Source organism: Mirounga leonina, unplaced genomic scaffold (assembly GCF_011800145.1).
Source record: "Mirounga leonina isolate KUSES-001 unplaced genomic scaffold, KU_Mleo_1.0 Mir_151, whole genome shotgun sequence".
Lineage (NCBI taxonomy): Eukaryota > Metazoa > Chordata > Mammalia > Carnivora > Phocidae > Mirounga > Mirounga leonina.
Genome location: NW_023270377.1, coordinates 171,439 through 182,689, shown reverse-complemented (window position 1 = coordinate 182,689; position 11,251 = coordinate 171,439). Strand labels below are relative to the sequence as shown.

General features: G+C 52.7%; 1 protein-coding gene across 2 annotated transcripts in view; it reads left to right on the top strand.

The window, feature by feature from the left end:
* The first annotated feature begins 7,888 nt into the window (after positions 1-7,888).
* Positions 7,889-11,251, top strand: part of ING5 (inhibitor of growth family member 5) — a 26,821-nt gene continuing 23,458 nt past the window's right edge. For both annotated transcript variants that reach the window (XM_035006673.1, XM_035006672.1), the window contains exons 1-2: positions 7,889-7,954; positions 10,127-10,198. In XM_035006673.1, the coding sequence (XP_034862564.1) occupies positions 7,918-7,954; positions 10,127-10,198 (109 nt within the window). In that variant the 5' untranslated portion in view covers positions 7,889-7,917. The remainder of the gene's footprint in view (positions 7,955-10,126; positions 10,199-11,251) is intronic.

Here is an 11,251-nt window from a genome sequence, read left to right as displayed (position 1 = left end):
GCCGCTCGGGGCTCCCATTGGCTGGCGTCCGCGGCGCGCGCCGGGATTGGCTGAAATGGACCTGTCCGCGGGGCGCCCTGGGACGGGGTGAAATAGGGGAGCGGCAGCGGCGCGCTCCGGAATTGACGACAGGGGGCCGCACGTTGGGATTGGCTGCTATTTTCCGGCCTTGCCCGGATTGGCTGGTATCGGCCCGGGGGCGGAGGCGAAGGCGGCACGGTCGCCCCGCCCCTTCCGGCGGAGTCACCGCCTTCCGGGCCGGGAGAGCTGGCGGCGGGTACTGTGGGCGGGGGGCGCGGAGGCCGAGGGGCTGCGTGGGGGTGCGTGGCGCTGGCCGGGGGCGGACATCCCCGCTCCCTCGAGGGCGGAGTCCTGCGGCGGGGGCGGGGCCGTGCGCACACGGGCGACTCGACCGTGCCGGGAAGGCCGTGTCGCTGTCGCTGTCCCAAGGCTGGACTGCAGGGTCAGAGACGACGTGGGCAGACTCCGGGAGAGGGAGGGCGGCCGTCGTGCCGCCCCCCGTGCCCGACTCCTCCGATGGGGGTCACCGTCGCGTCGGGAGGCGCTTGCTCATAAGGGCTGTTACTATCTTAGGGGCGCCCGGGCCGACTGGGCGTGTTTCAGGTGAGACCGTGCGCCCCTGGAGCGGGCGCTGTTGCGCGGGCCCGGCCTCCCGGCCTCCCCAGGGCCCATGCCCAGCTGCCATCCCACTGCGGGGGGGGGGGGGGGGGGGGGGGCAGCACTTGAACCTGCGGGGTTTGCGACGGCACAGACAGGTCATGACGAGCTAGGAGCCCCGTGTCTCAGAGTGCCCCCCCGGAGCCGGGTCCGAGTTTGCGGGTGGCAGGCCCGCGTACGAGGTTTGGAGGCAGTTGCAGCCGGAATTGTGGTGGACTGTTTCCTCGTGAGCTCTCTAGAGCACCTGCCTCACTGCTGCAGCGCCGGAGCCTGCGGACGCTTCCCGGGTGGACAGCGGCAGCGGCGATCTCCCCGACCTTTCCTCCTCCACTTCCGTGTTTGCACGAGCCCCTGAGAACGTGACTCCCCAAGATAGCTAGCTAGAGTGGCTTTGTGTTCCCCCAACCGACCTTTGCCTGATGTGGTTTTGGGTTCTGGAAGGGTGATAGATTATAATATTATTCCAGAGTATTTGCCTCCTTCCTTGATGTTGATCTTGGCTGTGCGACTTCCAGAAGCTGTGGTAATCACAGCTGTTGTGTGGCTCGCCCATCCCCTCCCTCCCCGCCATGTGAGAAGAGCATATACACAATTAGGGCTGTGTTTTCATCCTGGATCTCCAGTGAAGGAAATACAGCCAGGGCCAGGCCACAGCCACTGCGACTGATAGGTAGCACGGCAAGAAGTAAACCACCGGCATTCCAAATTCCTCCCGGAGACTCTGGGACCCCCTGTTACTGCAGCATGACCTAGGGAAGGCTCACTGATACAAAAGCTAGTGCTTAATGTTGTCATAGGTAGGGAGGCAGTAGCCCTTGGCTCGATGTCTCCTGTTCTAAAATGTCCATCTCCTGAGCCTTCAAAGGATGGAAGAATTAGAATGGAGAAGAAAACCTCCCCAGGGTTCGGCAAGTGCCAGCACAGCCTTGCAGCACATCTGTAGGATGAGCTCACCGGGCAACGGGGAGAACACGTAATATGGCGCATCAGCTTGTGAAGGCACTGCCTTCCTGGTTGCCTGTAAAAATGCAGGAACCTGGCTGTTGGAGCCTTGTATGCTGGGTGGTGGTGGAGTGCCCTTTTGATTGCAGCAGTCGCTCAACTAGCACAAGTATGGTGATGTTTGTTATTAAGGTACAACAAGCAGTTTGCTTCCGTGTGGTCCAACATGTCCTGCCTCTTATATCAGAATGACACTAACTGCAAGTACCAGAATACCAGCCTAACTGGCTTACATCATCAGGATATTTCGTTATCACACATAACTCGAAGTCCAGAGTTGGGCAGCCAGGAACTGCTTCCGCTGATTGGTGATGTCAAAGGTCAGGTCCACATTTTAGCAGTTCTAGCTTTTCCTTCATGGTCACAGGGTGACTTCAGCATCTCCACGTATCCAGTGCTGATCTCATGGCCCCGCCATGGGCAGAGGCGCACTCTTGCACCTGGACCTTCAGTCTCCTTTCTGCTCTGCTGCATGGACAGTTAGGTCTCAGTCCTAACTGTCAGCACGGTCTGCCCTGGAGCAGTGCAAGCAGGATCTCTTCACAGCACCATGGAAGCCTCCCACTTGTGGAGGAAATTACAGGGTTCTGGGTCTAAGTGTGCTTGGAGACAGAGGGGACATAAAATGGTTTGTAAGGTGCTAATTGCCAAAGCTGGCTGATGAGCACACGGGGCTCCTTAGGGCCTCCCTACTCTTAACGTGTTTAGGATTGTCCATTAAAAAAATGAAAAAGGGACGCCTGGGTGGCTCAGTCGTTAAGCGTCTGCCTTCGGCTCAGGTCATGATCTCAGGGTCCTGGGATCGAACCCGATGTCGGGCTACTTGCTCAGCCGGGAGCCTGCTTCCCCCTCTGCCTGCTGCTTCCCCTGCTATGCTTCCTCTCTGACAAAAAAAAAAAAAAAAAGACTCTCAAACCCTTTTACCGTTCCCTGTTCCTCAAGTGTGTTGTACCTCCCGCCTCACAGGATTGTGTCAGCGAAGTCTTCCTGACTGTGGTGGCCAGGCTCCCATACCAAAACACCACAGACCGCAGGACTCCCAACCACACCAGTACCATACAGGTGTAGAGAGGAGTCTCTGGTGTCTCTTCTTCCTCTTAATTCCCTCTCCAAATAACGTCACATTGGGGGTTAGGGTTCAACCTATGAACTTAGGGGAATATTCAGTCCATAGCACTCACCTGCTTCCACAAGAGTCTGCTGGGCACATGAGTGCCCTACTAGACTTCTTTTCCCAGCCCCGCTCGCACTTAGAGGTGGCGACGTAGCCGAGTGCCAATGAAATGTGAGTAGATGCGGTGTGTGTTTCTTCGGACAGCAGACCGTGCTCTCCCTTTACCTATGGCTCCCCCTTATTGCAATCTTGGCCGTGACTGTGCTGATGAAGACAAAATTCCCTGGGGGCAGACACCATGCTGGAAGGAATCTGGGCCTCTGAGTGACCCCGTGGAGCATGGCTGCCACCCCCTGGACTAATCATGTTGGGACTGTTGCACGAGAAATAAAATTCTTTCTTTTCTAAGCCACTGGATTTTGGTTGGGTTTCTTTATATTATACTAGCTTAGCCTTCCCCTAAAGCACTGCTCAGTTAGTGGACATTTTGATTGCCATAATTTGGGGGGTGCTAACTGTATCTAGTGAGTAGAAGCCAGGGATGTTGTTAGGCATCCTATAAGGCACAGGACAACCCTACCGCCCCCCCCCCCCCCCCCCCAGGAAAGAGTTTCCTGGCCCAAAATATCAACAGTCCTGAGGTTGAGAAACCCTGCCTTTTTTTTTTTTTTTTAAGATTTTATTTATTTATTTATTTGATAGAGCACGAGCCAGGTAAGGGTCAGAGGGAGAAGCAGGCTCCCTGCACATGGGGCTCGATCCCAGGACCCCAGGATCATGACCTGAGCTGAAGGCAGACACTTACCCGACTGAGCCACCCAGGTGCCCCAGAAACCCTGCTCTTAACATTGCAATAAAAGGAATCCTTTCTGGTCATTTCTAGAACAGGGTCTTCCTAAGAGAATTAATCAGTTTCCTTATGTGAATGAAAGAAGACAAACTGCTATCTGGAAGAAGTTATTCTCAATATCTGATATATGAAGGGCCATTAGCCTTAACTTTTTTTTTTTTTTTTAAGATTTTATTTGTCAGAAGAGAGAGGGAGTGCATACCAGTGCACAAGCAGGGGGAGCTTAAGCAGACTTCCCGCTGAGCAGGGAGCCCGATGCAGGGCTCGATCCCAGGACCCTGGGATCATGACCCAAGCCGAAGGCAGACGCTTAACTGACTGAGCCACCCAGGCGCCCCTTAACTTTTTTTTATTTAAATTAGCCAACATATAGTGATCATTAGTTTTAGATGTAGTGTTCAATTATTCATCAGTTGTGTATAACACCCAGTGCTTACCACATCACGTGCCCTCAATACCCATCACCCAGTTACCCCATCCCCCACACCCCTCCCTTCTGCAACCTTCAGTTTGTTTCCTAGAGTCACGAGTCTCTCATGGTTTGTCTCCCTCTCTGATTTCTAATGTTTTTTTTTAGATGAAGGCATGAAGATCAGTTTTCTCATAGATAATGGGTAAAGGACATAAAATGATAGAATTGCAAATAGCCAGTGGATATGGAAAAATATGTTTAGCCTCACTTAAAATCAAAGAAATACAAATCAAAACACAGGTTGGTTTTTTGGTTATTTCTTTTTTCTATCAAGTTAGTAAAGATAAAAAGCCTGACAAAATCTAGGGTTGACAAAGTGTAAAAACATACTTAGTGGAGTGTCAGTTGGTATAATTTTTTCCTTGGGCAATTCATTTAAAAGTATCAGCTCTTAGAACATGCAATGCTTCTTGAGCTGGCAATTCCATTTTTATTTTTTATTTTTTGAGAGGGAGAGGAGCAGGGAGGGGCAGAGGGAGAGAGAATCTTAAGCAGGCACCACACCCAGCCTGATGTGGGGCTTGATCTCACCCACGACCCTGAGATCCAGACCTGAGCTGAAATCAGGAGTCCAATGCTTAACCAACTGAGCGACCCAGGCACCCCCAGCAATTCCATTTTTTTTTTAAGATTTTATTTATTTATTTATTTATTATTTATTTATTTATTTATTTATTTATTTGAAAGAGAGAGGGAATGAGCTGTGGGGAGGGGCAGAGGGAGAGAGAGAGAGAGAGAGAGAAGCAGACTCCCCACTGAGGAAGGAGCCTGACACAGGGCCCAATCCCAGGATCTGGAGATCATGACCCAAGCCAAAGGCAGATGCTTAACTGACTGAGCCACCCAGGTGCCCCAGCAATTCCACTTCTAAGAATTTATCCCAAAGAACTAATAGGACACGGTGTAAGTTAGAGATGGCCTCAACCCTTGCTACTCCTCCCATTGAGAGGTGGGTCTAATTCCCCTCCCCTCAAATCTGGTTGTCCCCAACAACTTGTTTGACCAATAAAATGTAATGAGATGTCGACTACCCAGGAGTGTTCCCAAGTATCGCAGCTTCTACCGAGGCTTCCTGAAACTCTCTGGAAACCCTGCATGGCCATGAACAGAGTACCACTACCTGGGACTGCTGTGCAGGAGAGGTCCCATGTAGGCATCCTGATCCATAATGCCAATTAAATGCTACCTTCCAGCCACCCCAGTGCCTCTATAGTATTACATAGAACAGAAGAATCACCTGGCTGAGCCCCGCTGAAATGTGTGACTCAAAAATTCTGAGTGACAATAAAATGGTTCTTTTAAGCAATTGTTTTCAGGTAGCTTATTATGCAGCAATAAATAACTGGAACACACAGATAAGTACAGCCATATGAATAAATGTTCACCAGGGCATTATTTGTGCTAATGAAAATTGGAAACAATCAAAACACTGTACATCTATTGTTAAGGTATGGCACACCAATGCAATGAAATATATCTAGTAAACAGAATGAAGTAGAATTGAGTAAAACATGGTCAGATGTTTGTGAAGAGTATTAAGTTAAAAATGTAAATAGTAGAAAAGTGGATAGTATGATTCACATAAGAAAACCAAGAGCCCAATTTAAAAAGTGGGCAAAAGTTATGGGGTGCCAGGGTGGCTCAATTGGTTCAGCATCTGATTCTTGGTTTCAGCTTGGGTTGTGATCTCAGGATCTGGCCCTACATTGGGCTCCACACTCAGTGGGGAGTCTGCTTCCCCTCTGCCCACCCCCCACTTTCTCTCTCTCTCTAAATAAAAATAACCTTTTTAAAAAAGTTAAAAAAATAAAAAATGGGCAAAAGTTACGAACAGACACCTCACCCAAGAAGATGTACAGATAGCAAGTATACTTGTAAGAAGGTGCTCATTAGGGAATTGCAAATAGAACAATGAAATGTCTTTACCCACCTATCAGAATGGTCAAAATCCAGAACACTGACAACACCAAATGCTAGTGAGAATGTGCAGCAACATGAACTCTCTTTTTTTTTTTTTTTAAAGACTTTATTTATTTGACAGAGAGTGAGAGAGAGAGAGCACAAGCAGGGGGAGTGGCAGGCAGGCAGAGGGAGAAGCAGGCTCTCTGCTGAGCAAGGAGCCCGATGCGGGACTCGACCCCAGAATCCTGGGATCATGACCTGAGCTGAAGGCAGCCGCTTAACCGACTGAGCCACCCAGGCGCCCAGCAACATGAACTCTTTATTCTTTGCTGGTAGAAATGCAAAATCATGTGGCCATTTTGGAAGCCAGTTTGGTGGTTTCCTACAAACCTAGACAGTCTTACACTTCTTTGTATTTAACCAAAGGAATTAAAAACATGTCCACACAAAAACCTGTACACAAATGATTACAGCAGCTTTATTCATAATTGGCAAAACTTGGAAACAACCACGAAGTCCTTCAATAGGTGAATGGGTAAACTGTGGTCCATCCAGACAATGAACTATTACTCAGCGTTAAGAAGAAATGAGCTATCAAGCCACAAAAAAGCATGGAGGAAACTTAAATGCATTTTACTTAGTGAAAGAAGCCAGTCTGAAAAGTCTGCATACACTGTGTGATTCCAACTCTACCACATTCCGGAAAAGGGAAAATGCAGTAAAAAGATCAGTGTTTGTCAGGGGTGTGGGGAGTGGGGAGAGGGATAAAAAGTGGAGCACAGGATTTGGGGGGCAGAGAAACTATTCTGTATATTGTAATGTTGAATACATGTCATTATACACTTGTCAAAACCTATAGAATGTACAACACAGAGTGAGCCCTAATGTAAACTATGGACTTTAATAATAATGTACCAATATTATTTCATCAGTTATAATAAATGTACCACTAGTGCAAGGTGTTTGTAATGGGGCTGTTTGTGTGTGTGTGTGTGTGTGCGCGCGCGCGCACGTGTTTAGGGGTATACAGGAACTCCACTTCTCAGTTTTTTCGTAAATTTAAAACTACTCTAAAAAATAAAGTCTGTTTAGCTAAAAGAAAAAAAAAAAAAACCAACGTAGCCCCAAAGGTCGGTGGTGTGCAATTACGTACCTGTGCATATGTGCATTTTCCCAAGCAGTGAAGGAGGCCAGAAAGGATGCACCCAAACTGCTAACATTCAGATTCAAAGGTGAACAAGGGTCACAGATCTGTATCCGGAGGAGGTGGGGAAACTGTAAGTTCCTATGTAGTTTGAATTTTCTCAGTGAACGTAAAATTGGCAAAAGCAGTGCTTCCATTTGTTAGACTAGGGCAGGTTTAGGGGAGAGCTCACGAGAGGGACTGTATGTTTAAACACCCATCTTTAATAACGACACTGCTACTCCACTGGTCAGGGTGTGTTAAGCAGCGGGAGGAAGGCCTTGAAGCTCAGGGGCGCAGGCCCTTCTCCCGAGCCCCGCGCTCCACCTGCACGTGCGTCGCCGGCCGCCCCGCTGGGCGCTGGGGCCTCCGCGCGCGCTCGCGGGACCGCGCTCGTCACACCCGCCCGCACCTGCTCCCGCCAGAGCAGCTGCCGGGGAGTGGGGCGGGAGCCCGGGCCCCGGCCACGCGGGCAGGGACGTGCGTCCAGGATGTGCGGGGCCCTCAACCCCGCCCCCGAGCCCGGACCCCGCTCCCGCGCGACGCCGCGCGCAGCCCTCCGACCGGAAGCCGGGGGGCATGTCCAGACGGCGCCCCGCCCCACCGAGGGGACCAATCAGCGCCCGAGGTTCATTAATAGTGAACGCGCCGGCCCCGCCTCCGCCCCTCGCGGCCCCGCCCGCCCGCGCAGACCTAGAGCGCGGCCGCGGACGAAGATGGCGACCGCCATGTACTTGGAGCACTACCTGGACAGTAAGCGCCCCTCGCGGCCCTCGGGCCCGGCGCCCGCGCAGGGTCTCCCCACACGGGCCCACCCTGCGGGCACCAGGCGCCGCGCGCGGACCCCGAGGGCTCGTGGGGGTGGCAAGGGCGGTCCGGCAGCGGCGGGGGCGGCGGGGGCGCGCGCCGGGCGGGGCGGGGCCGCAAGGAGGTGCGCGCGGGGGGCGCGGCGCGGGGTCCCACCGTCACGGCCGCGCCAATTCCAGGTGCGTCACGGAGGGGCGGGGGCTGGTGGGCACGGGGCGGGGCTTGCGTGCCACGGCCCCGCCCTCTCCGGCTAGGCCCCGCCCTCGGCCCTGGCCTCAGCGGCCGCCCCGCCGTCCCCGCCCTCGGCCCCTCCCGGGCAAGGCCCACCTCACGGCCCCGCTCCGCCCCTCACAGCCCCGATCCGCCGGCCTGGCACCGCCCCCCGCCTTAGGCCCCGCCCTGGCCCCGCCCCCACCGCGCAGTCAGGCTCCTGTGTTCGAGCCCCAACCTCCTCGGACGCGGGGCTGGTCCTGGGGGGCTCCGGGTCCGGGATGTGGGGGGGACTCCGGCCGGGGTTCTGTGCCTGCTCGTGCGGTGACCTGGGAGTTGGGCGAGCCAGTACTGGCGGGGAGAGTCTCCTAGGGTGCCTGTCCTTCCGCGTGGCGTTGGTGGGAGGGGACTGTCAGGGCTGGTCCAGGTGTTGAGGGCAGTGATGGTCACCACGGAAAGACGTCTGGGAGACTCTTCCTGCAGGCATCCTTCTGCCTACATGTAGCTCAGGTTGGGGCGTCCTGAGAACTTCTGAGCAGGTGGGAGAATGCAGGCCGTGGAGGCCAAGTAGCTTGTCAAGGTCATGCACTCCACAGCGGAGAGCCCACGTTTGAACGCTGCTGATCTGGCTCTGGCTGTGGACGGCCTTGGGGGGGGCGGCTGGGGGGGGGGCTGGGCTGGGTGCTCTGGAGCTTTCTATTGCAGTGGGAATATAACCGGGCATTGGTACCTGCAGCTGCTGACGGTGGGGAGTGAGCCCCTGCCCTGGGCGAGATGGTGGGGTTCAGCCTGAGCCATGGGGGGGTCCCGGTGAGAGAGCACTGAGGAGGGGAGGCCCTTTCCTGCCGTGTCTTTACTGCGCTGACCTGTCTGCTGGGGAGCACTGTGGCTTGCCCTTCTTGTCCTGGTACCTGCCCAGTGAGCCCTATGAAGACACTTTGAGGATTGTGAGTTCCATCGTGCACGGGGCACCTGTGTGCAGGCTCAGAATGGAGGTGCCTGCTTGAGTTTTGAACACCTGCTGTGTGCTAAGCCTCGGTCCTCATTTTCCTGGAACTTACTTTCAAATGGGGTAAATGGACTTTTTAAAAGTTCACAGCAGATTAAGGGGCATGAAGGAGCCCAGCAGGCTGTGAGAGACCTGGGGTGGCACTGTCCTGCAGAACCCAGGATAGGACAGAACAGGGAGGTCCTTGGGGAGGCTGTGGTGAGCCTGGAGGCTGGGGAGGGCATGTGTGCCATTCTCTGGGTGAGCTGGGCAGCTGTAAGCTTGCAGACAGGCTGGATGGCTGGCCTGGAGTAGGAGCACGGCAGTGCAGTGGGGAAAGCAGTGTGGGCTGGGGTCTTCGACCTGTGCTGACCAGCATGGTCTGTGTAACTTGAAATGAATGAAACTTGAGCAAAGGAAAAGTTCAGTCCCTCAGTCGTAGTAGCCCCATTTCAGGTGCTCAGCAGCCCCGTGGCCAATGGCTGTTGTATTGTATAGCTCAGACCATGTCTCCTTGCATGAAGTCTACCACACAGCACTGGCCGGCACCACCCCATGAACTGGGTATCAGAGTAAAGAGACCCCAGGGCTTTGGTCTTACCCACTGTTGGGGGGTACTGAGAGGGGAGGACTGGCTGGGGGTGTGGGATGGAAGAGTCACAAGGGCCGGGATGGAAGAGTCACAAGGGCCACCTTCCCGGCCTCTGCTTGCAGCTGGAGGGTAAGTCCTCCTCTAACTTTTCCAGCTTCCAACACCATCTGAAGCCTGTCTCCCCCAAAGACTTACCTTAATCCTTCTGTTCCTCAAATCCTAACAGAAACAGAAAATGAAGGGAGCTTATTCTTTGTAGACTTTAGGTGTAAAGTCTGGAAGGCAGGTTTTATCCTGCTACTGAGAAGTACACGTCTCTATGTTTCAGGCATTGAGAACCTTCCGTGTGAGCTTCAGAGGAACTTCCAGCTCATGCGAGAGCTGGACCAGAGGACAGAAGGTAGGTCCGGGCTCTTTAGTACAGCCCGAGGTGGGCTCTGACAGCTGGGGAGAGGTGGCCCCGTCTTACGGACAATGCTGACACTTTAAAATTCGACTTAGTTTTTTGGGTTCTAGCACAGCTTCCTGTAGCATCTTTACAACCATTGTGCATTCCTCGTTACCTTTCCTTTCCTTTAAAAGGTTTTCTGGTTTCAAACTGTGTATACGTGGTTTAAACAGATAGCACTTTGCGGTCTTCTGGTATTTAGCTCCTTGTTTCTAAACATCATGTTTTTGCTGCTGTTTATTACTGTATTTCCCTTTTGCTTTGGACTTTATTCTGTTATTGTGGAATATGAAGGTTTGCTTCCCCCCTCCCCCCGCGTCTCCTGGTGTCTGGGCTTAGAATCTGAGTCTGCCGTAGACCTGGGATGGCGTTTCCTTCAGGACTCCTGTGGAGGTGGTTTGCAGCTGGGCCACATCACATGCTATGCTTACGAGACCTTTTTGGAATAACTTTTTCTTAGAGCTCATAATTGCCTTGTTTTCCACGTTCCATACACGTTGCACGTTTTCATTGTGTCTGCTGCCCCAGGTGATCTGCCAGTCCTAAGTTTGCCCTGCACATTCAGACCTTTCCCCTGGAGCCTCCTGTCCTGTGGGTCTTGTCTAGGCTGACTGTTTCCAGGCCTGCGGCACAGGCACTGCCTCTGCTCATCTTTGGGGCAGGACCCTGATTCCTGTGTTGTAAACATCCTTTCTCTTGATCCCTTGTTGTAGTGGAGCCTTTCCTCCAGTAGTTTCCTGAAAAAACAGTACATGGGAAGGTAGATTTCTTAATGCCATATGTCTGAAAACATGCTTGTTCTGGTCTCATAGTTGATGAACAGTTTGGCTGGGTATAGAATTCCAGCTTGACAATCATTTTCCCTCAGCATGTGGAAGGCACTGCTGCTTTGTCTCCCAGCGTCCCTGTGGCCCTTGAGAGATCTGATTCCTCATCCTTTATACCTGTGGTCTTCTTTTTTTATTTTATTTTATTTTATTTTATTTTATTTTATTTTATTTTATT